At 34.6% G+C, this 27,577-nt stretch overlaps 7 protein-coding genes across 13 annotated transcripts; 3 read left to right on the top strand and 4 right to left on the bottom strand.

The window, feature by feature from the left end:
- Positions 1–269: 269 nt before the first annotated feature.
- Positions 270–1,964, bottom strand: LOC101221277. Its single transcript, XM_004136031.3, has 3 exons — positions 1,817–1,964; positions 1,079–1,330; positions 270–971 (listed from the first exon to the last, which is right to left on the bottom strand). The coding sequence occupies exons 2-3, from the start codon at positions 1,148–1,150 to the stop codon at positions 285–287; spliced, it is 759 nt and encodes a 252-aa protein (XP_004136079.1). The 5' UTR covers positions 1,151–1,330; positions 1,817–1,964; the 3' UTR covers positions 270–284.
- Positions 1,965–3,366: 1,402 nt separating this feature from the next.
- Positions 3,367–9,371, top strand: LOC101221517 ((6-4)DNA photolyase). Of its 2 annotated transcripts, XM_011661237.2 has the most exons (14): positions 3,368–3,757; positions 3,860–3,931; positions 4,719–4,799; positions 4,934–5,113; positions 5,186–5,257; positions 5,521–5,607; positions 5,728–5,826; positions 5,906–5,989; positions 6,679–6,765; positions 6,870–6,941; positions 7,037–7,150; positions 7,465–7,552; positions 7,863–7,958; positions 8,847–9,371. In XM_011661237.2, the coding sequence occupies exons 1-14, from the start codon at positions 3,401–3,403 to the stop codon at positions 9,044–9,046; spliced, it is 1,689 nt and encodes a 562-aa protein (XP_011659539.1). In that variant the 5' UTR covers positions 3,368–3,400; the 3' UTR covers positions 9,047–9,371. The 2 variants fall into 2 exon arrangements, with proteins under 2 accessions (XP_031744298.1, XP_011659539.1); XM_031888438.1 differs by lacking the exon at positions 7,465–7,552 and having other exon boundaries at positions 3,367–3,757; positions 8,847–8,879.
- Positions 9,372–9,869: 498 nt separating this feature from the next.
- On the top strand, positions 9,870–12,665 carry LOC101204680 (39S ribosomal protein L41-A, mitochondrial). 2 transcript variants are annotated; one of them, XM_004135791.2, is made up of 4 exons: positions 9,870–10,234; positions 10,511–10,575; positions 12,005–12,084; positions 12,318–12,665. In XM_004135791.2, exons 1-3 carry the CDS (start codon positions 10,090–10,092, stop codon positions 12,074–12,076), a joined length of 282 nt encoding a protein of 93 aa, XP_004135839.1. In that variant the 5' UTR covers positions 9,870–10,089; the 3' UTR covers positions 12,077–12,084; positions 12,318–12,665. The 2 variants fall into 2 exon arrangements, with proteins under 2 accessions (XP_004135839.1, XP_031744891.1); XM_031889031.1 differs by having other exon boundaries at positions 12,287–12,665.
- A 169-nt stretch (positions 12,666–12,834) lies between these two features.
- LOC101204433 lies at positions 12,835–15,632 on the bottom strand. Of its 2 annotated transcripts, XM_031889030.1 has the most exons (4): positions 15,478–15,631; positions 14,192–14,476; positions 13,261–14,073; positions 12,835–13,138 (listed from the first exon to the last, which is right to left on the bottom strand). In XM_031889030.1, exons 3-4 carry the CDS (start codon positions 13,986–13,988, stop codon positions 13,135–13,137), a joined length of 732 nt encoding a protein of 243 aa, XP_031744890.1. In that variant the 5' UTR covers positions 13,989–14,073; positions 14,192–14,476; positions 15,478–15,631; the 3' UTR covers positions 12,835–13,134. The 2 variants fall into 2 exon arrangements, with proteins under 2 accessions (XP_031744890.1, XP_004135838.1); XM_004135790.3 differs by having other exon boundaries at positions 13,261–14,476; positions 15,478–15,632.
- Positions 15,633–17,007: 1,375 nt separating this feature from the next.
- On the bottom strand, positions 17,008–21,039 carry LOC101203944 (geranylgeranyl transferase type-2 subunit beta 1). 3 transcript variants are annotated; one of them, XM_031888840.1, is made up of 10 exons: positions 20,900–20,974; positions 20,643–20,706; positions 20,301–20,451; positions 19,973–20,089; positions 18,790–18,856; positions 18,519–18,667; positions 18,091–18,224; positions 17,903–18,001; positions 17,714–17,789; positions 17,008–17,576 (listed from the first exon to the last, which is right to left on the bottom strand). In XM_031888840.1, exons 2-10 carry the CDS (start codon positions 20,694–20,696, stop codon positions 17,470–17,472), a joined length of 954 nt encoding a protein of 317 aa, XP_031744700.1. In that variant the 5' UTR covers positions 20,697–20,706; positions 20,900–20,974; the 3' UTR covers positions 17,008–17,469. The 3 variants fall into 3 exon arrangements, with proteins under 3 accessions (XP_031744700.1, XP_011659536.1, XP_011659537.1); XM_011661234.2 differs by having other exon boundaries at positions 17,066–17,576; positions 20,643–20,696; positions 20,900–21,039; XM_011661235.2 differs by having other exon boundaries at positions 17,066–17,576; positions 20,643–20,711; positions 20,900–21,027.
- Positions 21,040–21,138: 99 nt separating this feature from the next.
- On the top strand, positions 21,139–25,569 carry LOC101221748 (WD repeat-containing protein 43). Of its 2 annotated transcripts, none has more exons than XM_004136033.3 (13): positions 21,139–21,327; positions 21,819–22,127; positions 22,323–22,427; positions 22,530–22,639; positions 23,048–23,202; positions 23,280–23,368; positions 23,450–23,975; positions 24,065–24,172; positions 24,305–24,543; positions 24,628–24,710; positions 24,794–24,905; positions 25,062–25,136; positions 25,242–25,569. In XM_004136033.3, exons 2-13 carry the CDS (start codon positions 22,035–22,037, stop codon positions 25,419–25,421), a joined length of 1,875 nt encoding a protein of 624 aa, XP_004136081.1. In that variant the 5' UTR covers positions 21,139–21,327; positions 21,819–22,034; the 3' UTR covers positions 25,422–25,569. The 2 variants fall into 2 exon arrangements, with proteins under 2 accessions (XP_004136081.1, XP_031744699.1); XM_031888839.1 differs by having other exon boundaries at positions 24,281–24,543.
- Positions 25,570–26,059: 490 nt separating this feature from the next.
- Positions 26,060–26,805, bottom strand: LOC101204190 (late embryogenesis abundant protein D-7). Its single transcript, XM_011661233.2, has 2 exons — positions 26,674–26,805; positions 26,060–26,570 (listed from the first exon to the last, which is right to left on the bottom strand). The coding sequence occupies exons 1-2, from the start codon at positions 26,725–26,727 to the stop codon at positions 26,244–26,246; spliced, it is 381 nt and encodes a 126-aa protein (XP_011659535.1). The 5' UTR covers positions 26,728–26,805; the 3' UTR covers positions 26,060–26,243.
- Positions 26,806–27,577: the final 772 nt, after the last annotated feature.

Raw genomic sequence — 27,577 nt, 5'->3', positions numbered from 1 at the left:
TTTTTCATTTTCTTGAGAAAAATACATTGTTAATCTTTTTATCTGCAATTGCTTTACAACTTGTTTCTCTTTTGGTAAAAAAACCTTTTTAGCCCCTAAATCTTAGAGAGTTTCAATTTGGTTTGCAAGTATCAAAGCTTGGATTGATTATCTTTCTTGTACTCTATCACTATAAATGATTTTATTTCAGTTATTTTATCTCTAAAATTTGGATTTCTCACTAAAAGAATGAGATCAAAGGATACAAAAGTAAAATTGGAAGCAAAGAATAACATTCCAATCAATCAGACGGATATATTTTTATTAGTAGAAATTAGATTTTTCAGCTCTAACAAATATTCGTCATTAGAGACATGAAGTAAAGCACGAATATTTGAAACTTCTCCTTCATCTTCCCAACTTAGTAAAGGTCCAGAAGCATACAAAGCTCTGATAAAAGAACGAAATACACTTAGCTCTGATCTGTGGAATTTAGCCAATACTTCTTCATCAGAGCATGAATCTTCTTCTTCCTCCTGTTCCCTTCCTGTAGATGACTCGGCATCACTGTAATAATCAGTATCTTCGACTTTTTTACCACCACAGGCCATAGAAACAAATGGTGCCTTGAAATAATCATTGGTGAAATAATTACTACCAACAGAAGATGCACAACTATGTGTGTGAATGTGGGTTGAGGTTCTTGAAATGACTTTGCAATCTCTCAAACCAGCCTTCCTTGTAATGACATTAGTACTATCAGTAGGAAATATTGATTTGTTCAACTTGTGTGTTGATGAAGGCAAACACCTAGCATCTTTTTCAGTGACTTTCCTTCTTTGGACAGAAGAAAGACTTTGATTTATGGATTGACTGGGCAATGGTCTCTTACGAGTTCCGGAAGGAAGTGTCATCACTAGCTGTTGATCCTTGTTTCTCACCATGTTTGGCTCTGCTTGTCTATTTCTACACAAACCCGAATCTTCAATGGGCTGCAAAAGAAATAACTTATGATATAATATGGCTCAGAAACAATGTACTTGTAAAGAATAAGGAAACGGTCTAAGGGAAGTTTGGTGGTAATTGTTAGGAAATGTACCTTTTGCAAGAGAAACCATTTGCCATCATGCCCAGCCTGTCGCATTCTCAGATTAGATTGGCCAATTGACATGTCTAAAGGTTGATCCAAGCAGCCTTACCATATAGCTATCAACCCCAATAATCTTCATTGTTTTTGCTTGTTTCCATGAGGGATTGTGGAATGAACAATGTAGTTGTAAAGAATAGCCGTCCTCCGTACCCTCACCACTGTTTTCTCCCGAACAAATATCTTAAGCTATACCAAATATGGCTATTACCAGAAAGAATTTCAGTAAATATCAAATATAAAAAATCAATAATGTTTTTCAGGAAGTTAAACCAAAGTTGGGACAATATCTCTAATGGGTTTCAACCAAAATCAAAACTACGAGTGTGCTTATGTCCAAAGTGAATCAAATCGTGTTTTTTATTTTTCAATTAATTTCCACTTTCACTTTCACTAATTAACACCATTCAGCTAGACAAACAAGTACAGATGGAACCAGATAGAATGACACAATAACTATAATTTTCCTATACAATGTAAACAACGAAAGAAGCTTCCAGATTAAAAAAGAAGAACAAAGCTTTAACAACAAGAGAAAGGTCAGCAACACAGAAAACTAGGGGAATCGAAGAAGTCAAATGCGGAATTGAAGTAAAGATAAAGCTGAAATCGAACAATTGAAAGGTAAAATGAGATTAAATTAAAAGATTAATAAACAACAAATTTAGAGGTAGAGAAAGCGATCCATACCTGGAGATCAACAATGGTCTTAATCTTGCAAAGAAGTTCTTAAAATTGAAAGAAAAATCAAAGAGTTTCTGAGAAATTTAATGAGCATTAAGAAACAAGTTTAAATTCCTAAACCAATTGGGAGTCATACGGTGGTGCCGTGGTTGGGACTGTCCCGAATAATACGCAATCTAATTTCCTTGGTCGCTGGGGGCCTAACTAAATGGGCTGGGCTGGGCTTTGGCCCAATTCTCACTCTTGAGCTTAGTTACTCACATTTTAGTTTAATTGCCAATATATAAATATTTTCAAGTTAGTTTTAATTTTGTATTATATGTTAATTTGTTTTTTAATGTTCTACATTTTCCAATCCTTATGTTTATAAATTCATCTTTTCCCTTTTGGTGAGTTTTTTTCTTTAAATATAGATAACTTTTAGTCATGTTTTTCAAGATGGGTGATCCATAATTTAGTCATTTATGCTTTGTTTCATTTTATTTTTATCGTTATTTTTTCATTTGATTGGAGTGGTAAAAGATGAGACAATTCATTGATTGCTATTTATCGATGTTTTTTAAAATGAGTTTAATTCTTTCTAGGGAGGTATGAGAAGTAGAAGTACATTGGTGTTTGTGTAATATAGAACTTGTTGTTAACAAGAAGTTTGATTATATCAATTTCTTTCTTTTCGATTGAATGTAGCTAACTAACCACAATGTATTGACTTACTCGACCTAACAAATATTATAAGATATGGTGTATTTAGGTAAGTAAAACGTTGAAATAAATTTGATTTGTAAAATTTAACACAACTACACTTAAATTTTGAAATAATTTTAATTAATTTCAAATAAACCTAAATTATAGAGACTAAATCATGGACCAAATTGATCTTTTTCTTTTTACAATTTAGACTAAATTCAAGTAAACGATTTGTCCACTTTCCATCTTTTAATATCAAACAACCCACATACAAAGGTAATATAGTGTGCTACAATAACAAGACTATTAAACTATGTGAGGTAAGTTACTTGAAGAATAAAATAAGTTTGCTTTTCCAACGTCGGAGGCGCAAGGAAGCAAGCCATCGTATTGAGACTCTATGATCTCATGCATAATGGACACAATCTCTCCAAGTAAAAAAAAGAAACTTTTGTAAGATTTACAAAATCGTCTGTTAATAATTAACTTCAAATTTTAAACAAGTCTATTAGTTTAATCTAACTATTGAAACCCAATCCAAATTTACATATTGGTAAAAAAGAAAAAAAAAATTTGGTTCTCATAAAAAAATCCAATAATAAATAAACTTTAAATAGAAAAAGAAACTAATTTTTTTTGATAAAGTGTACGGAAAAGTTGCGACGTGGCAATCGCATGATCTCTAACCTCAAAGAATTTTATAACCATAAAACCGTCCATCTCAAAGTGATACGACGTGTCGTTCCATTCACCCTAAGCCTCCCGCGCATTTTAGTCTCACCCCCGTTTCAAAACGATGTCGTTTTGCTTGAAACTGCGCACATTAGCAAACAAAACCCAAAATGTCCCAACGCTTTTGGGCGCGAAAGTCATCACTAATACGAAGCTCCAAATTCAGTTCCAATGCGAGCAGCGATTCAACCATTCTCTCTATACTGTTCAAATTCAAGCAAGTTAATGGCGCCCAGTTCGAATTCCTTGATGTGGTTTCGGAAGGGTATAAGGATTCATGACAATCCGGCGCTTGAATATGCAGCTAAGGGAGCCAAGTTTTTGTATCCCGTTTTCGTAATTGATCCACATTATATGGAGCCTGATCCCTCTGCGTTTTCCCTTGGATCATCTAGGGCTGGATTGAATCGAATTCGGTTCCTTCTTGAGAGTCTTGTGGACCTTGATTTGAACCTCAAGAAGCTCGGCTCGCGCCTGTTGGTTCTACACGGGGAGCCTGGTGAGGTCTTGATCCGCTGCTTGAAAGAGGTATTTTTAGTGATTTCTAGAGTGTATTAAAAGAAGATGTTACCGTTGCTTCCGCTTTTTGGTATTAACTTGTTGTCTGTTGATTCGTTTGGTTTCTTACAGTGGAATGTCAAGAAACTTTGTTTTGAGTATGATACGGATCCTTACTATCAAGCTTTAGATATCAGAGTTCAAGTAAGCTTGTTTTTTTTTTTTTTTTTTTCTTTTTAATTTTGGCTGATTATTTTTGTTAAACTTGAGTTTGTGGATATAAGAGTGACCTAGTACTTTAATAAAAACATGTTTTGAAAAACTATACCCATTTGCTAATTACCATTTCATTTTCTGACTTTAAAATGTAAGCTATTTTCTCTCAATTTCTTACAATGAGTTGCATATTTAAGTACAAGATTTGAAATCAAATCTTAGTCAAATGCACAAAAACAAAAACAAGTTTTAAGAACTGTTTTTTTTTAGTTTTCATGAGGTGGCTTGGTTTTTTAAAATACCGGTGAAAAGTAGATTGCAAAGGAAGAAATTTAGAGCTGTAATGAATGTTTCAAATGGTTACTGAACTACACCTATATTTTTTTGCTTTTCAAATATTGGCATGATTTTCGAAACCTCTGTACAAATGGTTAACAAAATTAAGGAATTGACAGGGAGAAGTAGTTTTTGTAAGCTTAATTTTTTTAAAAAATTGCATGGTTATGAAAATAGAGCCTTAGTTTTCCGTGGATTCTCTGTAACATTTTACCCTTTTTTTTTTTTCTAATTTACTCTCCTGAAATTTAGAATGAGATTTTAAATGTTACTTTTCACCATACTTGAAGTAATTAGAATATTAAAATTAGCATCCTGGTATACATATTTTGGTTCTACGTTTTACTATTCTTGTATTCCCAGAAAATGAAATGGAAATTTCTTGGTCAATTTGAAAAATATCATTCTAAATTTTATGTCCACCTGTGTTCTCTCCTAGAACCATGCATCTGCTGCTGGAATTGAAGTATTTTCTCCTGTAAGCCATACCTTGTTCAATCCGGCAGATATTATCCAAAAGGTTAGTTTTAAAACTTCTTGTTTATATCAGGACACGAGTTTTACTTTTGTGTGGAATTTGTTGCTTACTCAGTTTGCGAGTTTCCTTTTTCTCCCTCTCACGATGGTTAATTTCTAATGATGATTGTTGAGAAGAATGGGGGCAGTCCGCCTTTGAGTTATCAATCCTTCCTAAAACTTGCTGGTGAACCCTCATGGGCATGTGCCCCTCTGTCTACCACGGTTTCTTCACTTCCTCCAGTTGGTGACACTGGAAGATCTGAGATTTCTGATGTTCCAACAATTAAAGATCTTGGTTATGAAGACATGGCGAAGGTTTGTAGTCCTGTTTATTTGTATATGAATCTGCTGTCTGTTTCATTTGCAATAAGAATTAGGTTTATGCAGGATGACTGGACTCCTTTTAGAGGAGGTGAAACGGAAGCCTTGAAGAGACTGAAAGAATCAATGAGTAACAAGGTATGCTTTTTTCCAATTTTTTTTTTTTTTTTCAAGTTTAAGCTTCTATCTCCAAGGATCTTTCCTTTTTCATCATGATTTTCTAATAGTTTTATGATAACAAGATTAAGAGAAACGATAATACTTTGGCAATTACCGACAGACCTAAACTCATCAACAACAACTTTAAATAAGTAAACCAACCATAGACAACCTAGCAAACGCACATAGCTATTTGGGTAAGTCTGATGAATGTGCAAGGTTTCTTAATCGGATCTCTGCAGGACTGGGTGGCAAAGTTCGAGAAACCCAAAGGCGATCCATCTGCATTTTTAAAGCCAGCAACCACAGTGCTATCGCCCTACCTGAAAGTAAGTGAACTTTTACTAATTTTATCATTGATGTATGTTTGCAATTGTTTTCCACTTTAATATGTAATAACGACCCCCAATACCCCCCTCTTTCCACTTTATTTTTAATTTTTATGGCAGTTTGGGTGTCTGTCTTCCAGGTACTTCTACCAATGTATTCAAGAAATATATAAAAATGTCAAAGGGCATACATCACCTCCGGTTTCCCTTGTGGGGCAGGTTGGTTAATTGTGCCAATCAGACATGTAGTTAGTGATATGGTGGTCTGTGTAGTAACAAAATTTGTCTTCCTGGACAGCTCTTATGGCGGGAGTTTTTCTATACAGCAGCTTTTGGAACACCTAATTTTGATCGTATGAAGGATAATAAAATATGCAAACAGGTAGCTGATATTACACTTCTTTTCCCTTCATCTGAGTTAAGGACCTTACCCAATGTTCTTTGACAGTGAACTAGATATTTAATTCTCTCTCATTTCCTTCCTTGAGATATGGTTCTCGTAGTAACTGTGATGTTGCCCAAAATGTAACCTGCATGCAAATAAGTGAATGGATCATATTTTCAATCTCCAATACGATATCAACTCTAATCTTCTACACAACGAAACTGGTTCCAAAATTTCAGATCATTAACCTTGTACCTGACTTAACGGTTGATGGGGTTATATATATACACACAAATTCTACATTAGCAAATAACTTCAATAGAACTTTATTTTCCCTTTGATTTAAAGATTTTTCAAATTTCAACAGTATCCGTCCTGTCCCTGTCCCAGTCCCAACATGTATTGAAATATTTTAGCTCCCAACATTACGGATATGCAAGACTTGGATGTCACCAGTGGTTCAAAATCCCCAAGTACTTTTCATCATTGAATAAAGTAAAAGTAGATCATGCAAAATTAGGAAACTTTCCTGTAAATGTACTTTATTAATCAATTCAGGAGATTAACCTAAATCCAGAGTTCAAATATTAGGTTTGACGTTAAAAGGGAGGCAACAAGAGGATCCAGTAGTATTTTGTTGATTATTTAAACTCGTGTGTGCTAAAGTAAATAAAATGAATATGTAGATACCTTGGAATGATGATAATGAACTCTTGGCGGCTTGGAGAGATGCAAGGACAGGATTTCCTTGGATTGATGCTATCATGGTTCAGGTTAGTCTGGTTTATCCTTTTATATTACACTATATATTTAGGGTAAGCGAGCAAAGTTCGACTTGGTCATATGATAGCAGAACAGTTTGCTTCTGTTGTTGTAGCTTCGTAAATGGGGTTGGATGCACCACCTAGCACGACACTGTGTTGCATGTTTCCTAACTCGAGGAGATCTGGTATGTAACTCAGCTTGAAAATTGTTAGGGCATTAAATTCTAGTTGATCTTGATGTCATTATATTATAATATCATTTTTCTCCCTCTGCATTTAGTTTGTTCATTGGGAGAAAGGACGTGATGTGTTCGAGAGGCTTCTGATTGATTCGGATTGGGCCATTAACAATGCAAATTGGCTGTGGTTATCGTGTTCATCATTTTTTTATCAGGTTTGCTTTGTGTCTTAGTAACTGTCTTAATGTTAGAATCTTAGTTTCTTCCCCCTTCTTTTGTTGGGAACTTCATCCATCAATATAATTGTTGCTCACAAAAGCATAACATGTATCCTCTATCACCATAATGAGGTAACATGAAATGATACTGGTATAGAGTGTTGTAAGCATTAAGCAGACTCGTGGTTTTTAATTTGACAAATTGATTTTACTTGCTGGATCATCTGGGTTAATTCTTCAGAAAATGTCATTTTTGTTGTATTACTTCATTCTTACATTTATTCTTCTTGTTGGTTGTTTTTGGCTGTCAGTATAATCGTGTGTACTCTCCTATAACATTCGGAAAGAAGTATGATCCGAATGGCGACTTCATTAGGCATTTTCTTCCAGTATTGAAAGGTAAACAAAGGGTTTGTTTAGAAACTAAAATTAGACCATTTTCCTACTGTTTATTTTTAAAATGTTTTTTTGGTAAAAAAATTCTATTTATTGTATTGTCATTATTGTTTTTATAGGACAAATAAGTTGGATTTTTCAGAATCACATCTTGTAGAATGTAAATAGTAGTTTTCAAAAATAGTTTATCGAAAGGAGAAAAAAAGAACAATAATTTAAAAACAATTCTTGTATACCATAGGTTCCTCATCTTCCATCATGATTGATGTTATGCTCTACTTTGCTGTTATGAAATCCAACTTTTGATTGATAGATATGCCCAAGCAGTACATATATGAGCCATGGACGGCTCCGCTCAGCATTCAAAAGAAAGCAAAATGCATTATTGGTGAAGATTACCCAAAGCCAGGTTAGTTTTGCGACAGTTATTTTGGTTAACCATTATCTTATCTATCCCTTTTGATTGTAAGCTTTATCTATCATACTTTTAGGAATAAACAGCAAACCATATTTGAAAGGAAAAAAAACTGTAATTGGCTCCTTAAATCGTCTAAAATCAATTCTACTAGTCTTGACAATTCTTCTTATTGAAAAGAGAGACAACGAGTTCACACCAATTTACGTGGAAACCCGAGTACCGGGAGAAAAACCACGATTGTTTGTGTTGTTATTATTTTCTAATGAATAAAGCAATAGGTACAAGGGAGAATAAATAGAGTACACAATGGAATAAAAAAGGAAAAGATTTAGGAAAATAAGGAATACATTCCCATAATCTTTCCATAATTATTCTAGGATTCTAACAAGGAAAAAACCTAGAAAAAAAAGAAAGAATTCCAACACTTCTATTTTGATTTACATATAGTTCATATCAATTGTTCTCACTCATTGTAGGACATTCTCTCATCGTTTCACAAGTGATTTTGAAATAGTTAAAATCACTTTTGTCAGATTTAAAATCATTTTCAACTACACATTTACAATGTTTAATTTTGCACTTTTCAACACAATATTTATACTATTAACATTAGTTTCGAAGAATTAGAAGCATTTTCAACTTTGACAACGTCTTTCTAGAGATTACTTCTCAAAACAATGTTTTATTGAATTGGTCTTGTCTAATACCAAGTATGGTGTCTCAAGGAAGTGAATGAAATATTCTCAGGAGGCTACTCTATTAGGAAATTGATAAAATGAGTATAACTTTTACATCTTCCTGAGTAAGGATTCGTTTTCTTTGGTTGATTGGGTTTGATCACCACATCAATTACTCACGTGTACCATCTTTCTCTTTCAGTGGTGTCACATGATATAGCTATCAAGGAATGCAGAAAAAAGATGGGTGAAGCATACGAGCTAAACAAAAGATTGAAGGGTTTGATAAGTGATGAAGATTTGGAAAACTTGAAGAAGCGAAATTCAGAGGAAGATCAACGCCAAAACGCTCAAACAAAACGGAAAAGACAAACACTCATTGATTGGATTCAGCCACAATAGTGTTTCTTTTCTGCTAACTCCCAGGTTGTGGAAGTTATGATCCAACTCCATCTTCTTTAATCCTTGAAGTCAATGGAGATTGCTAACGAAAATTAGTAGCTTCATGCTCGACTGACTTAGAACTTGTTTTTTAAGTGTTATTAAATAAGTCTTATTTAAAATTTCTATCTCATTAGAATCAAATGGATGTAATATGTTTAGTATTCCTTTCCTTTTATCTTAATTTGTAACTCTAGTGGGCTTTGCATACTTTACTTTGAGGTGTTAACTTAGAGATATCATTTTGAACAAATGAATTAGTAGTTTCTCTCGTATTTGATAATAACTTTTTTTCTCTTTATCAAAATGACCTTACTAATCCTTTCTTTTATTATCAAATTGAACTACATTTACACTCTGATGGGGACTAAAATCCAGTCTCACTAAATAAAATGTACAATTGTAAGCTTCATTATTGTGGAAATATTTATTAATAATTTTTCTTTTGTTGTAAAAAATGGTAGGCCTAGTCACTTTCTTTCTTTGAAATGAGTTAACTCAATAAGAGAAATTAGATATTAAAAATTTTATTTTAAAAAAAATATGGATTTGTCATTAAGCTCCTATCAATTTAGCCCTTAGCCCTAAACTAATAAGTGTTATTGTTTTGTTACACCTTAAATCCAACTTTTTTAAAAGAATCAATTTAGACTATTTGATAAACTAAAATTTGAAAACCATTAATACATATAAGTAAAATAAATAAATTATTATAAATGATAAATTGCTAAAAAAAAATTCAAAATGTAAGAAAATATCATTTTAAATATTTTACGTTAATAAATCTTATACTTTCTTTTTCCGTCTCATTAGCTTTCGCTCTCTTTTTCTTATTCTCCGCTGCCGCCATCGGTTCAACTGTTCATCTCTTCCCTTCAGCGGGTTTAAATTCCACCGCCGTGGGGTAATTCCGACCGCCGTCTGATAAATAACCTAGCCGAATAAATTTCCTTTAAAGGTTCTTGTATTCTTCTTTTGTTTGATTGAGGCGATAAACTTGAGAAATGGCGTTGGGACTAATATTGGGACTCGGAAGAGTAATGCGGAGAAAACGTACATCTTCTCTCGACATTCTTTCATCTAAACGAGCTCCACGAGATTACTACAAGGGCAAGAATTGCAAGCCTACTGGTTTCCATACGCGCAAAGGTATTCATTTCTCCTCCATCGATCCTAATATAATTTTAGGTTTTATGCTTATTTACGTTGGACGATAACATGTTTGATTGTTTGATTAATTAGTTTCGAGTTACTGCTTCTGGATCCACTTGTAATTTAGTAAAGAATTGAAAATCGTTATTGCTTCTAGGAATGTGATGTGATTAGTAGGCTGTTGAGTTACTTCTAATACTAGATTTTTCTATTTGAATTTTGTATGGTTCTATCGAACATTTCTGTTGTTTAAAGTGTGTAAATTTCTTGCAGGTGGATATGTGGTGGTGCCAGAGAAACTGCCTAACTATGTCGTCCCTGATTTGTCTGATTTCAAGGTATTTTTGCTAATAGTTGTTTTTTCTAAAATTTAGAACTGATATCTCCCTTTCTATCCACGACACATCCAAGTATTCTGAATATGATTGTGGAGACTATAATAGGCTACCAGGGAAAAGGTGTACAAAATCTGTATTGGCTTTGTATGCTTCCCGTAGTTCTTGGGTTACCTTTTTTACTTCTTCTTTACTCACTATATGTGGGTGGGGAAATCAACCTCGAACCTGAAAATGAATTATTTTTTTGGTTACTTTTTTGTGTTCCTTTCGAAATTTATTAGATTTATATGCTTTCCTGAAATCTGAATTCTGATTTGTATTCTCTCCTTATTTCCCTTAAATGAATTATTTCTTGCTGGTATTTCGTGAGTGATTTCGTGCAGAGAGCTTTTATGCTACAATTTTTTCTAATAGCTTCCAAAACGATTCTTTTGAGTCAAGTACTTGTGGGGAAAGTAGAGCTAGGGGACCTTTTGTCTGCTCTGCTAAGGAAATTTGTTTATGTCTGGTTACAAGGGAACTAGCTCTGGCTCCTTGACCTTTGAAGCTTTTGCTGCTCTTTTAAGAGTTTTGTCATAATTCTGTATAACAAGACATGACACAATCCTAAACCCTAAGCCCCAAAATCCTATAGGCATTTCTTAGTTGGATTCCCTTCCTGTAGAGGGAGTTCGTACGTGTATTTTTCCAATATTTTCTCAATGAAGGTTACTTTTTATTAAAAAGAAAAAGAAGAAAAAGAAAGTTTTGACATAATACTGTGTAACAAGGCATTGAAATGTCAAGATTGACGGTTCCTTACAGCTCACAATTTCAATCCCATGCAACATTTTGATATCTTTTTTTTGTTCTTGTACGTTTCATGTTTAGAAGATTAACATTCATAAGTATGTCATTAATTGATTTCATTGTAAGTTGGCTCACAGGCCTATTTAGAGGTCAACTTGAACAATTGAAAATAACCAACCGTTACTACTATTCAACTGTAACTTGTGTCAATGTTACTACGAATTTTTCTTGGAGGCAAAACCGTGAAATATATGGATGGTTTGTGCAAAATATATGTTTTTCAGTGCCTCCTACTTAGTTTGCTGTTTCTCTTCTGTTGTGTGTATTTTACACCGTGCATCATTCATTGGTATTACACCCTCTAGAGATTTCTTGTGTTGCACCATTTTTTATGGAACTTGGTTATTGTATTATGATAATATAGCCTGTCATGTTAAGATAAATATGGCAGGCTGCTTGTTCATGAGTTCTTGAAACTTTCATTAATTTTGTTATTTTAACATGTTTGGCATAATCACATTAACTATAGATATTCAACTTAAAAGGATTGGATGTCAATTGTGTGTTGTCAAACTGCATTTTAGATTTGCGCAAGCGTATTGAATTCCAGATAAAGATATAATTTGTTCTTTGTTTGCAGCTCAAACCTTATGTATCTCAATGCCCCATAGAACTTAAGACCAGTGACAACAATGAATCAGCTAAATCATAAGCAAAGAGGTATAACATCTTGTAACGCTCTGTGTTCTTTTCCCCTCAAATTAATTTGATTACAGTGGTATTCGATTCAAACCCTAAATTTTCTTTTACTTCAGATTTGAGTAATTATTAAGGCAAGTGAGCCTTAATTAGCTTAAATTAGAATGTTCTTTTAGGTAAACAAATTTAGTAGTTTAATTTTGAACTCTCTTCTGCCGAGTAGGTTTGTACTGACCCATCAACATATATTGCAGCATACGCGAATGATGTTGGTGATGGCATCGAGGGGACTTGAAGCAAAAGACCTAGGATTCTTTTACTAGTTGTTAGCAAGTTCAGGCTCCGTTTTGGTCTTGAGTTGAAAAACTTGTTTCAAAGAACAAATAACCGAGGAGAAAAACGGAAACGGAACTCTTATTTTCACTATATATGAAAACAAGTTGAATCCGAGATTTGAAGTTAAAATTTGGAAGCTGTGTTTGGTTTTGAATTTTTAAGTATTAAGGTTATCGTGCTTTTTGCCTTGTTGGCGATTTGGTTTCAATGGAGGGAAATGATGCACTAAATTTATGCCAAAGAAAAGCATATATTATTAAGTTTTATTTTGTACTTGGATAAAATATAATTTGGCTTTTTAGTTTCAAAATTACTTGACTTACCTACTTACCTAAGATGAATGTTATGTGAGATTACTCGAGAATTAATAAAAGGAAAAAAAAAAGAAAAAAAATAGACAATCTTACTCAATTATGCTGCTAAAAAAATGACAAGTTTTTGAATTGGAAGGTAACTACTCTTATTATATGATTTCTGATGGAAACAAAAATAGATGATATAAACTAAAACATTCAAGTCCCATGTCTGAGTAAATAAGCAACTGTAGTGTGGAAAATGGCTTATCAATTTTTATGAGTTCTTAGGGCAAACAGAAAAAAAGTTGTTCTTCTCCACGCAGAGTGAGAAACCCAAAAGAAAATAATCCAATTGGAATGTTCTTCAAATCTGGCTTTAAGCAATAACCATGGAGCTCAAATGAGGGGAAAAGAAAATTGAACTCCCAGCCCGGTTTTGTCACCTGCAAAGCAGCGTAATATGTTAGTAAAAAATCTAAAGAATTCATTGTCCAAATGCTAACAAAAATGCTGCTAGACTTTTTTTGAACTACAGGTTACATGAGATCGCATAGTCTAAACGTACCTCTCGTTGCGGTTTGATGACGATGATGACGACCACCTCTGATTTCGCCAACGAAGTCGAGAAGCACGAGGGGAACTTTTGTACATGCTTCCGTGTTGCCTACGTGGTTCAGGGGTGTGTGATGTACCCTCAAATGATCTTTGGTGTCTATCAAATGAAGTCTGACTTCGCCAACGCAATCGCCGGGATTGGGACATACTCTCCACCACCCTTTGACGTTGATTCTGTCCATGCAGCTGAGTAGCACGAGGCATATGATGAGATGGAGATGATCCAAAATCCCGCCTTCGTGCATATTGGGAATAAGGTCTAGTCTCCAACGATGAATTATTTCCTACAATGGTGGAAATATTCGAATTGAGATCACGTTGCACATTGTCCATTCTGTTTTGCAATGACTCTAAGTCTCTCAAAGCGTCCAACATACTGTCTGAAAGCAAGTCCATGAGTGAATCATACATATCAGTAACAAAGGATGACGTCCAAAACCTAAAAGCCCTTGTAAAAGTTTCTCCATCACTGTCTACAGCATAGTTAGACTGCACTAGACTAAGAACATCCTCGAAATCCCTTTCATGCTGCCATCTTACCCAATCACGGCAACGCACTGGATCCACCTCTGATGGTCGGACATAGGGATGTTCAGACCTGGCATGCTTCCTGAGTTCAGAATACGTCCCGCTAAAATCACAGATTTCTGATGAACAACTCCTTACTTTGGAATTCATATATTGGCGAGCAGGCTCAACTATTATATAGCCATATATACTGCCCCGACAAAGTGGGCAAACAAACTCCGATGCAAGCTGATTCCTACCATGTCCATATTGTCCAGAAGGTGGACATTCAACCATTTGTCTGTGAGAGACTACATGTGTAAAAGGAATTTCTTGCAATTCGGTAATTAAAGGGATTTGTCCATGTAACTTACAGAATTGTTCAAAGCAGTTCGAGTGGCGGTAGCTGTTGTTGCACATATAAGGCCTGCAACCTCTATCATAAGAGGAACATTTTAAAAGAACAGCATTGTGGGGATGTTCCATGCAAATGGGGCATCTGGCTTCCTCCCATTCTTTAACATTTTGAGCTGATTCTAAAGAATTGGCATTTTTACATGACCTAGCGTGATTTTGGCTGACTGGATAAGGAGATGTCCTACTTTTTTCCAGTGACAAAGAGCGTGCCCTTCTAATCTTTGGCATGTCGATGATTAAAACTTGTCCAAAAAAAAAAGAAGAATGTCAACGCAATGCAGAAGAATCAGGGTTATGATTAATAAATAAGAAAACAAGAAGATACAAAATCCAGCTGATATACAAAAATTTCATCAGATTTTAAGATCAAGATTAATCTAACTATGAACAGCTTTCTATTCTGAATTCTAGAGATCCTATCAACAAGCATTAACAGCTCCATGATGTGTTGACTCAAACCTCTTCAAGATGACCAGCTGATAAGAATAAGCTATAAACCACTATACGAATTTGATGCTCTAGACTACGCTAAATCCTTTTCTTTTTCTAAATCCGTGAGTGTTAGACCTAGCTTACAAGCACCACAACTATTCTCAAAATACAACCCACCTAGCCACCATGGATCGAACCCATAGCCTCTTAACTCTAAGATCTCAGGATGGTTAATACACTAAATCTTAAGAACAACAAATTCATGGAAAGGTAAAAGTTATTTCCTTAGCGTTGTAAAATGCATATATAAATTCAAATTCATCGCTCATAAGAGTCGATAGATTTTCAAGATCATAATTTTCTTAGATAAGAGCTTCTTTATTCCTATTTCTGAATCTCCCTCTGTTGTACAACAACTTAAAACTTAAAAGTGAATGCAGAACAAGATATATAAAAACAGGGATTTTCGCGATTCAAAACAAGACTTCAAAACATTAATACACAAATAAATTTGCACTCAAAACTACATACCAACACTTGAATAAGAATATGCTTGACCTGACTTTCAGATTCTAAACCATGAGTGATCAAGACGAAAAATCAGATATTGATATCAATTAGCTATAACATTGAGATACCCAGAAAAGAAAAAAACAAAAAGGAGAAAAAAAATTAATGGCAGATTCATTCTAAGCCGTGAACGTGAAATTAAGGAGAAAAAAAACTGAAAACGGGGATAATTAGAATCAAAAGAAAGACGAAAAATCGTAATATAATTGCGATTGGGTCAATATAAGATTAAAGTGTTTACCAGAACCCTTATCTTCGATTGAAGAAGAAGATGAATGGTGTTAGAAACGAATAAACAAGAGAAACTGAGCCGCTGGAGATTTGATCGAAGAGTCGAGAAACACAAAAATGCAAATAAGGGGAATGGTCGAATTCCTTTTTAGTTCTAATAATCCTGACGTAAATTTAATTATTTAATATAAATCTTTAAACTTTTTTTCATAATTTATTGTAATTTCTAAAAAGTTTTATACTTTTTAAAATATATTTGTGGACTATTTCTAAAAAAGCTCATTTTTTTTAATTTTCTTCCTTTACTTAAAACATTACTAACATAAACTAAAATGTGCCAAACCATTTTGCCTACAACAAAAATGAAAAAAATGATACATCCTCAAGCTTTCCATCTCTAACTTTAGCTTGCTCAATAAACTTTTAAAAGAACGAGCAATTACATCATTCAATAGATTAATGACTTTTAAATAATTAGACTCCACCAAACTTTTTGAAACACATATAATAGACCATGTCTGTGAGTTTAAAGCAAATTGTCATAACTTCAAGAACCTTTACCTTTAAGATGTGAGGATTACAACAAACCTATGGTCTGTTTGGCAAACACAATCCAAGTAAGCACCCAACCCAAACCACCTGAGTCGATGGTAGGGTTCTAAGATACACTTAGTGTAAACCTATTCCTAAGTCATTCAATGAAACAAGTGAATGAGTTAGATTTGAGATTAGTCGAAGATTAGGGTTTAGTTGAATAGTGGTTTAAAGAAGGGATAAAAAGGAGTTTGTTGAGTTGTAGTAGATTGTAGTGGCCTAAGTGTCATCATTAATGTGTCATTATAAGGGTGTCATGGTTGTTGGAAGAAAGAAAATTTGAATTTTTTTCTTATTGTTTTATTTTAATCGAGTAGTTTTTATTTAAAAATTTTCTTATTGTATGTGCAAATACAATTAGTTTGTTTTCTAATAGATCCAAACTGAGGGATCAAAAATTCAATTCAAGAACCATTTAAAAAACATATATTGCTTTACATTTGTTTGGAGTAATATCAAATTAGAAAACTATCAAACACAAAAGGCTTATTTCAACTTATACATTTACATTTCACCTTAAAAGTTATGAATCAATTAATTTGACAATTTAATATTAATAAAAATTAACCAAATAAATACTTAATACTAAGGGTGCTCAAAGTGCTAAAGAAAAGTACTTTTCAAGAGTTGTTGGATGATAAATTATAAAAAACAATCATGAAAGTAAATAAAATTAAAATAAATAAACGTTGATGAAGTCATCGGATTTTTCCAACTTAATATTCTATATCCATGCAATATGATTTCTAGAATGTGTATAAAAATATAGCTTATTTTAACTTTTACAATTATAATCTATATTATAAATATAAGAATATCAGTAAGTGAGTTACACATCAAATTTGGTATCAAGTGTTGGAATCGAATGGCTTAAGATTATATTAAATACAAAAAGTTGCAAAGTAAAACCAACGAAAGTATCACTAAAAATAGTTGTGGAATTCAATAATAAAATAGGAATGTTAAACTATCACAATATTTTGTAGGCTTGTCTTTCCAACAAGTGACCAAAAAGAGACTAATGCTCAATATCTAAAAGAAAGTGAATAAGTAAAATAGTAACAGAAGAGAACGATAGCACACAAACAATCCTATGATATAACAAGACCCTATTAAGCAAAAAGATAAATGTACCTCTATCTTGAAACGCAAAAGAAAAGAAAATAAGAAGAAATCAATAGGCAATTTCTAGATCATTGTACTTTGATCAAATCCTGCCAGTGACAATTGACTATTGGTCTACAATACAGTACATGATTCACCTTTCTTCACAAGTCTAAGACCTATATTGAACCAAAACTCATGGTCCAACACCTAAATTTCACTACTAATCAATGTCTTCCCATCATCAAATAAAGACTGATATGGAATTGAAGTTACCAGAACTTGGAAAAAAGATTTAACGCTCTTAGATAGCATGCCTTTTCCCAAGACGAATCCTATTCACGACATCGACTGGTAAAGCGTATGCTGGATCTATGGGTTTCAACGATGGATATTCAAGAAGTGAAAGTCCTGCAACATTCATTTACGTATAAATTTACATTAGCCATTAGCCAACAATAAATGTTTTCAGGCTAACAAATATTTGGTTATCTGCAATAGGAAGAAGATATGTAGGAGATTTGTCTGCTTAAGATAGTAAGATGCACCTGCTATTCCAAAGTATGTGTGATAGACATCAACAGCATCATCTGGTCTATCTGAAATTCCTCCATTTTCGGTATCCTGCACTTTTCCAATAACAAGAACGACGTTGTGGAATTTATCTTAAATTAGAAACAATACGATCCCTAATTTACAAGCCATACTAGGTAATGAAACAATTAGCCCTAAGCAACCTGGCAGTCTAAGATGAACTTGATCAGTTTTTCCTTACTAATCCAGTGGACCCTGTCAATCATGATCAAGCTAGAAAGAACCCACCATGAATAGCAGACCTGCAGCAACGAAGCAAAATCTCTAAGTAGAAGTTCAAAAGCAACTGATGGAAATAAACTTTGTAAAAGTGATCTTATCCCAAACCCACATCAGGGAGTTTTTCAGGGCGACCATTAAGACCTCCAGATTTAACTTGCCGCTCACACAACCACCAGCCAAGAAGATCCTTGTCAACATGATGAAGAGACCCCGTAAGAGCAAGAGCGCCAACACAACAGAAAACTGTATTTACAGAAATGCATTGACGTTTAGACATTTGAATTGGATTGAAGGACAGTGTAAATAACTGCTAGTTGAGATTAAAGCAAGAGTATTGTGTAAATCAGAAACTTATTCTCACCCTAATACTTCAGTTGCAATTTTTTCACCATTGTAAAGTTCATAGAATAAAGCAACATTGTGCTATCACCAACACTGATAGCATATTATCCGCTATCTCGCTTTGTAAATTGATCATTTTTTAGGAACAATTTTGGAGTACTTGAAACACAAAAAAAAAAAGAGATGGTTACATACTTTGCCCAGAATGTGACTCTCCACCAGGTGTACAGCCAAAACCACCATCCATATTTTTGCAACTAACGACGAAGTTCACAGCCTTCTCAACATTGATTTTATCCAATTGATGTAACAACGATAAGCATAAAATTGCAATATATGAGAATCTGAAAGGAGGGCAGAAAATGAAGCTCATAAACATTCTATGCTAGGTGACTTGTAAGATTGAGCCAAGCATTGATTCCTTAAGACAAGATATAATAAAGAAATGGATAGAGTTGGAGACTACCTTGAATCAACTTCACCCCAAATATCCCCGGAAAAGGAGCCATCTTCATTTTGAAGGCCAACAACATCTAGTGTAGGGTCAAGTGAAACAGTTGATCTTGCCACTCATGGGACAACCAACTACCCTAAATTCAGATACTTTATAAAACTCGTCATCTATATTAGTACATAACCGTCAATGGTGCATTCAATCAGGCACAAGGAGATTTGAATCACATTCTTCATCCTTGTCCCTTTGCACTCAAGATTTATTGGAAGTTCTGAAAGACACGGTCTCTTTTATGCCTTTGTTTGGTTATCATACTGCACTGGAGAAAGTGGTTTTACACTCTCCTTTTTGATACAGGATCTTACACTTCGACGGACTACCTTTTTGCAGCCTTGGGGAATACTTGGCCGGAATATAAAGGGAATATCTTTTAAGAGTTGGAAGGCTCTTGGGAAGACGTTGGAAAAATGGTACATTTTAATGCCTCATTTTAGGTCTATGTTATGATGTTTTTTCTTTTCTTTTTTTCTTGTTTTCCTTTTTCCCTGCTCAAAAGATTGAAGCAACTTGTTTTCTGATGACCCGTTCTGTTTTCGTATGGCATTATATACTGTCATTCATATTAATGCAAGTGATTTTTCTCAAGAAAAAGGATATATAGGGGAGGGTCAAGTGCATCTGATTTTCGTTCTTTTTTTAGGTTAAAATGTCGAATTCCCCCTTCCTAGCCTTGGTTGTTCTGGGTAATAAATGGTTTACTCAATGAGAACATTTTTCAATGATGTTCTCCCATAGCTGAAAAAGAGCTAGGTCCTGTGATTAAATGCTGGTAACTAGTAAGACTACTGTTTCTACCTTATAGATAGAAAGAAATTGTAGACTATTCAGCAATAAGTACGGATTAACATTTTTGTGATTATACTCCTATATCTAGATATTGTTTGAACCCTTTTTATAATATCAACATCAATGAAAAAGTGTTTTTCCTTCTAAAGAAAAGTACATGTCAGAAGATCCAAAAAAAAAAAAAGCTCTCAACAACTATTTTAATAAGTGAATGCTGATGAGGAATATACAATTAGAAATTCTGTTACCCAAAGTGGTTCTAGCCTCCAACGCCTATCAAGGATTCATGTAAGTAAGCAAAAACTAAACGTCCAATCAAAAGAGAAGAAAGAACATTTTTAAAGGATACAATTTGTCACCTTATCAACATCTAAAACATCCAGCTTGTCAAAAAGAGCTAAAACTTGCACAGCACTAAGGGTGTAAAGTATGTGTGGATCATGTCCAACATTGCCAGAAAAACCACCTGCACAATGAAGTTTCACTTTTCTGCCTTGGCTATCAACGACTCAACGCCCATATAACACCAAGTAATTACCATGATTCAGATAAGAATCAGGTAAACAATCCCCAAATTCATGCTGAGAGAGTGTAATGTGATTGAATAGCAACTTTGTTCAAGACAAACACACACCCATAAGCACAAACTAAGGCCGTAAATTCTTTAGAGAACTTACCTGACTCGTGTTGGCATGACATTACCCATGAAACAACTTCATCAGCATCAACAGTATCGAGCTTTCCTAGAATATCAAGTGCAGTCAGCCCCCAGTATGCACCATTCATCCTTAGATGTTCCATCACCACAGATTGAAAATCATCCTTTTTCTGTACACAAAACAATAGAATAAACAGATAGAAAGAGTGATTTTGAAATGACTCAAAAACGTATTTTTTTAATCATTCACAAACAATTCTACTGGTACAGGAAATCACGAATCAAAGTGCAATATCATGTTTCAAAGTGATCTATGACAAAAGTCCCTAAAATGCACAAGATCCATAAATGGGAAACGCACCTTTTCAACAGATAATATGTATTGAACATGCTTCTCAGTTGCCAGTTCCCCCATCTGTCAATTCCTGGCCTAATTAGTTTATTATTTATTTAATGGAAATCGATGAAAAAATTTGAATGGTCAATATACAGAATCAGTGATTTGGCAAGAACTAATTGTATGATTGCTACTTCAAATTAGTAAAAAAAAAAATTGAATAATAACGAAGAACAGGGAAATTATAATCTGAAATGAAGTGAAACAAAATGATTGAATACCTGGTCGGGGTCGGAGCTCCACCTAAAGAGATGCACACAAGAGAATATACGAGTTCGATATGTCGTGGGGGTGTGGAAGAATCGGTCCAAACCAACGACCAGACTAGTTCGAATCGGTCAGCAGAAAAATTAGTTAGACAAACTGACCGAACCGAACCGAACCGAACCGAACCGTAGAATATATGTACAAATTACAAATTTACAAATTCACAATGGTTTAAAGGTCAAAACCCTAAAATTCTTTGCCACCTCCACCGCCAAAGCAGAAAAATTCATCACCCCCAATTTTGATTCTCCACCCCTCCACCGTCACGATTCCAATTCCACCGGCAGCATCACAGAACCGGGCCCAACTCCACGGCTCCTAGTTCACCGGCAACGTCACAACTCGCTCCACAGCTCCAAGTCCACACCTCCACGGCAGCAAGGTAATTTACTATCTGAACATTTTTCTTCGGTACCTTTTAAACTAAAATGGTTGAAAATAATAAGTTAACTAATCATAATGGTTATTGAGCAGAATAACAATGAAGTTTAATATTATGATTAGACTCAAAATCCTAAGTCCAAACATACTTTCAAATCTCATAGTGCATTTCAATTTTGTTAGGGATGTTCAAACACCCAGTAGCATCATTTTTTTTCAAAATTAAACACTTAAAATCTTAAACAAAATACATCTTCTATAATTCAATTAGTATAGATTTCTTTTGAATATTCATTTTACAAAATGATTGGGAAAGAAACTTTTGTATGATCTTACATGTGTTTATTTATAGCAAAAGAAACAAAATATTTAGCAAAATTAAATCTATAAATTCTTAAATTTTGTAAATATTTTTAACAATTTTCTTTGTTTTTAATTATTGAAAATTTTTAATTGATATAATTATTAATTTGTGTGTTGGAAATTTAAAAGAATACAGAACCACAAAAGGTACAGGAAGCGGTCTGTTCGGACCAACCGGGTTTCTTTCTTCCTGACCCGCGAAATTATACAAACAAAACGAAGCGGGAATTAAACCCCAAAACCCTCAACAGCCTGCGGCAGCTGCAAAGTGCTGTTGTTCATTGCTCCCAACCTCTTTTTCTTTGTTGCACTTCCGAATTTGATTACCAGTAAACATTCAAAGCAATGAAGATGGAAATTCTTAAATCGCTGCCTATCGCAGCTTTCACTCCCGACGGTGATTATCTAGCCATCGTCTCCTCAAATGGAACTCTTAAGGCAAGCTCTTTCTCTCTTTGTTGTTTCTATGCTTTTGGTTTTTCTCATGCTGATTTTCACTTGGAATACCCAGCTAGTTCATAAACTTCTGCGTTTTATACCTCGGTGTAGTTGCAAATATTTGTTTTTTTTTTCTTTCCTTGTGCTTTTGGATATATGGATGTTAATTTACTTGTGTATTTGGTGTGTACGTAGATTTGGAGTACTCGTGATGGGAGTTTACTGGCAGAGTGGAAGGACCTAGATGGAAAAAATGATTTTGGTTATTCCTGTATGGCATGCTGTTTTCTAGGGAAAAAGGTGAGGAAAGCATTTTTAGGGTTTATATTTAATTTTAGTTCTTTGACACTGTTTTGTAAGTGTTGGGAATCTTAAACCTGTAACGTCTTTCTGATTTTTCAGCGTAAAAGCAGTTATTGTGTAGTTGCTATTGGTACCAATAGTGGGGATGTGCTGGCTGTGAATGCTTCAAATGGAGAGAAGAAGTGGGTCTCTGCAGGCTGCCATCCTGGGTAAGCAATCAATTCTGCTTACTCTTGTTAGCTTAGAATGTCAAATGATTAGATAAGTTAGATTGAGTGTTCAAACTTTGTGTACTTTGACGATCTTATCTTGACCATATTTGTTACGTGGCACTGATGCATCCACTGTGGTGATACATTTAGATAGGAGAAAAATGACATGATAATATGACATTACAGTGATTTGTGTTGGGGGTTTCCTTTGTTCACACACCTAATATGTATCAACTTCATGATCACATCTAAAAGATACAAGTTAATTCACTCTTTTATGATAGTTAAGCTATCTCTGACGTGAGTTCATTAACACATAGAAGTTATGGTTCTATAGAAAACCAGCCTTAGTTTGTCACTCTATTGATTATGGTGATTGAATCATTTTTAACCTGATTTGTGAAGTGGAGTTATTGGCCTTTCTTTTGCGAACAAAGGCTGTAGACTGCGTACAGTTGGAAGTAATGGAATGGCCTCTGAGATGGACACTGAAACCGGAAACATTATCAAGGAGTTCAAAGCTTCAAAAAAATCAATATCTTCTTCAGCCTTTTCACTTGGTTAGTTGCTTATTCATGTTCTGCTATGAGAACAATGACAGCACCTTTTCTTACTTAATGAGTTACCCTTTGCCCAGATGAGAGGTACTTAGTTGTAGCTGGTAAAAAGTTGAAAATTTTAAGCACAGATGACGGGGATGAGCTTATTGTGCACCCTGATAAATTGGTTAGCTCCCCAAATTCTCTTACTTTTAAATTCTTTCTTTTAAATTAATCCAAATCACTGACTATACTATTCAAAATATAGGGTCCTGTGAAGCTTGTTTCTGTATCTGATGATGCTAAAACAATAATTACGTCAGAACTTGGAGCCAAACATCTTCAAGTGTGGTGGTGTAATATAAGTGCGGGAAAATTTAGTAGAGGTCCTATTCTGTCCATGAAGCATCCTCCATTTGTCTCTGAATGCAGAAATGTTAGCAATCAAGAAGACAGCGTAGTTGTCTTGTCAGTATCGGTATCAGGTGCAGCTTATTTATGGAAATTAAAGGTACTATCTGAGGACGAGGTTACTCCAACTAAAGTCTCTGTAAAAGCCAATGACAACCAATCAGCTGAGGAAAACCATGGCAGTGCTAAGAAGAATCGAGCTTCTGTCCTTGCTTCCAGAATACATGGTATAGGAGACAATGAAGTATCAGTTCTTGTTACTCATGGCTCCGTGGACCTACCACAGCATACTCTTTTGGATATTGGTTATACCGTGAAGGAAGATGCAAATACTGCACATGAGAATAAAACACTCCAACAAAATGATTGTGTTTCTGAACAAGGTTCGACACAGTGATCACATTTGCTATTGTTTTCCTTATTTCTTCTCCCTCGTTCTCATACAGATTTGCATGCTTATACTTTTTCACAGGTCCTCATGAGATCGAACAAGTGATTACGCCTAAAAGCAAGAAAAGCAAAAAGAAAAGAGCAGCGTCTGAACTTGATAGTCTGACAGCTGGAGATGTCAGTGATGTTGGTAAGAATTGTCTTTGAGCTGTTGCGCTTGTGGCTTCTGAATTTTCACTGAACATCTACACCTGTCCATCTCTAAGCAAATGGTGTAATTTGTTTTTGATTTTCACAGCTGACACGATATCTGGTAATGTAGGCAATGGAGATACTTCTGATGTTCTATTTAATGATGATTTAAATGAGCCATCCATGGGAGAGAAACTTGCGAGTTTGAATTTGGCGGACCAGAACAAGGATGGAGGTCGTGAACAAGAAGATCCTTCCGTCCCTGTAATACCACCAAGTGCAGACTCTGTTCAGGTTTTGCTTAAGCAGGCGCTACATGCAGATGATCGTGCCCTTTTGCTAGAATGCTTATATACCAAGGATGTTAAGGTTATCACAGTCCTAGAATTTTTACTTCGTCTACAAACCATTTTGGTCTTAAATCTTAATTCATCATATATCATCTGTTCTCAGGTTATTTCAAAATCAATAGCACAATTAAACTCATCTGATGTTCTCACGCTTTTGCACGCTCTAATATCCTTTATCCAGTCAAGGTAATCTCACTTAATTATAACTCTGCTTGATGCTCCCTTAGGTCAAGTCGATCTCATTTGACATTTTCATGTCTTGTTTACAGAGGGGCAATTCTTGTATGCGCCCTCCCTTGGCTGAGATGCTTAATTCTCCAACATGCTAGCAAAATCATGTCCCAAGAATCTTCTCTTCTCGCCTTGAACTCTCTATATCAGGTTAGCAGTGTTTGGTTAATGCGATTGGTTAAATCATCGACATGAAACCGTTTTAGGCATCCAAAATATGAAGCCAATGAGCCATCTTTTTCACTACCATTGACCATTGCTTTCTAGTATATAACTACAAATATATAAATTTCTATGAATGTGCAGCTTATTGAATCTAGAACTTCAACTTTCCAATCCGCTCTACTGCTATCAAGTAGCTTAGACTTCCTCTACACAGAGGTAAGTGCATTATTTTCCTTCCACACAATACATGGCTGAATTCAAGTTCAACCGAAACGTTCTTCAAGCTCAATAAGCCGAATACTCCTGTCTTCTTTTTGGCAGGTCCTTGACAAGGAGGAGAATGATAATGATACCATTGTACCGATTATTTACGAGGAAGAAGATAGTGACGAAAATGAAACGGGCGATGAAATGGAAACCAATGAAGATGATGAAAGGGATGAAGTAGAAGCCTTTGACGATCTTAGTGCTGGTGAAGTCGATGACGACATGAGTGAATGATTTTAAAATATACAAAAAAAAAAAAAAAAAAAAAAAAAAACCTTCATTGGATTTTATTTTTGACCTTCCCCCAAAATGAGCTTGCTCTGTAATTTTGACATGATTAATCCTTCTAATGAATGAGAATGATTTAAACCCATTGCCCCGAGTTGCAAGCTTTTTATGTGTTCTCATTCCTCCTTACTTTTAGAAATTAGAATATTTTCAGTTCAGATGTTGGATTTAATATTCTTATACCAAAGTGATCTTTGATTGATGCTCAATATATTGACCTACATGGTTTTTTTCAATGATTAAATTAACATACACTCTAATGCCACATTTCGTTTTTCACAAATCTAAGAAGTTGGTGAAGAAATCTTACGATCCAAGAAATGCATTCCATCCTAATAAAACTCAGGTTAGATTTTAAAACTACAAATTTCAAACTTTAGACCCTCTTATCGTAAATCCGATCCAAGATTCAAAGAAATTCAAAAATGTTCGTGGTATCTGAATATGCTTCTAAGTTTGACATAGTTAGGTTGGCTAAGTTATATTAGGTTGAACAAAATTTATACAATCATGTAATATTTAATTCGAACTTAAACCCATATCAATGACTGATGTAAATTTTCTTGTATATACACATAAAGAGGTATATAAAGAGATGAAAGGATGTTATTATTCGAAGTTAAAAACAGAATACAAACACCTTCTCCAACAAAAAGGGAGGAAGCATTTTCTTCACCATTACAACAAAAGCAAAGACAAACATGAACCAAATAAACACAAAGACAACTGCTACATTTCGGACGGATGTTGGGGATCCGAGTTTACGAATTAAACCCTACGATTAGTGGTGGCGTTAGAGCTTTTGTCCACATCCTCATCATGCTGAGCCATACCAAAAGTGCTTTTAACTGCTTCCGCTGCTCCTTGTGCCATGCTCTTCACTTTCTCTCCTGTCTGCTCCAGAATCCCTCCCGTCGTTTCTTTTCCCGCTTGGGCCTTCTCACGCCCGGTTTGGGCCGCATCTGAGGCCCATTCTTTTGTTGAGTCCGCTGCTCCATGGGCCTTCTCCCTTGCGGCCCGCCCTGTCTCGTATGTTTTCTCCTTTGCTTCTCGGGCCTTCTCCCCCATTGCACCCATCGCTTGATTGGTTTTCTCCTAAATTTAAAATAAATGGAATTAGTTTTCACTATTTGAAGCATTTTCTGTTCTTATTAAGAGCAATTTTTTCTTAAGAAAACAAAAAGGTGTAGAATAATACCTCAGCTCGTCCCTTGGTTTCACCAGCTCTATAGCTCTGATTGTGAGATGCCATTTTTCTTCCCTCTCTTTTTATGAAATGGACCTTAGCTTTTCTTTCTCTTTTTCCAAAGGTGTGTTTTGCTTGTTTTGTGACTGTAACAAGCAATGAAATGGAAATGGAGCATATTAATAAGGTTCGGACCTTGCATAATTCTTCGACACGTGTCTATATAAAGTGACACGTGTAGGACTTACGTGCCTTGTTGTGGGATGGTGCTGTTTTGTGCTGCACTGATTTTGCAGAAACTGGCAGCACCATATCGATGACTCAGCCTATGCACATTTGCCACGTGTTTGCTCCTGCTTCCGTCGGTGCATGTTAAGAAATGTAAATAAAAATGAAAAGTATTCAACGAATGCACCATTTTTATGCAATTATTTCCTTTCAATTTTTATCTTACTTCGTTTTCAAAATGTTTTTTTTCTTCTTTGTATGTAATTATGATGAATGCATCCTACTTGATATAAATAGTTTCTTATTCGTTCTACACATGGCATTAAAAATGTTCAATGAATAGATTGTTATAGCCTTAATTAGATTATTATATCTGAGTTATAATAAATTTTAATAGTATGTATTTTATGACAACTTATTATGCTTATTTTACTTGCTCTTACAAATGAATCATTTTTGTTTGTTGAAGCAACTAATAGTTCACTTTTAAAATTCAATAATCAAAATCAAAATTAAAATTAGTATATTTAATGAGTATTTTAAAAAGATATACTAAATCAAAATTGAAAATATATATCCAAAAATATTTTGACAAAGGATGATCAAAATCAAACTAAAGCTTAAGAAGTAGTGACAATAAATCATTTTAAACAATAAAAAATAAAAATGTTGTGGTGGTGCAATCTCA

The sequence above is a fragment of the Cucumis sativus genome, chromosome 7, assembly GCF_000004075.3.
Source record: "Cucumis sativus cultivar 9930 chromosome 7, Cucumber_9930_V3, whole genome shotgun sequence".
Taxonomy (NCBI): domain Eukaryota; kingdom Viridiplantae; phylum Streptophyta; class Magnoliopsida; order Cucurbitales; family Cucurbitaceae; genus Cucumis; species Cucumis sativus.
Note: the sequence above shows the minus strand (reverse complement) of the source record. Positions and strands in the feature narration are given on the sequence as shown.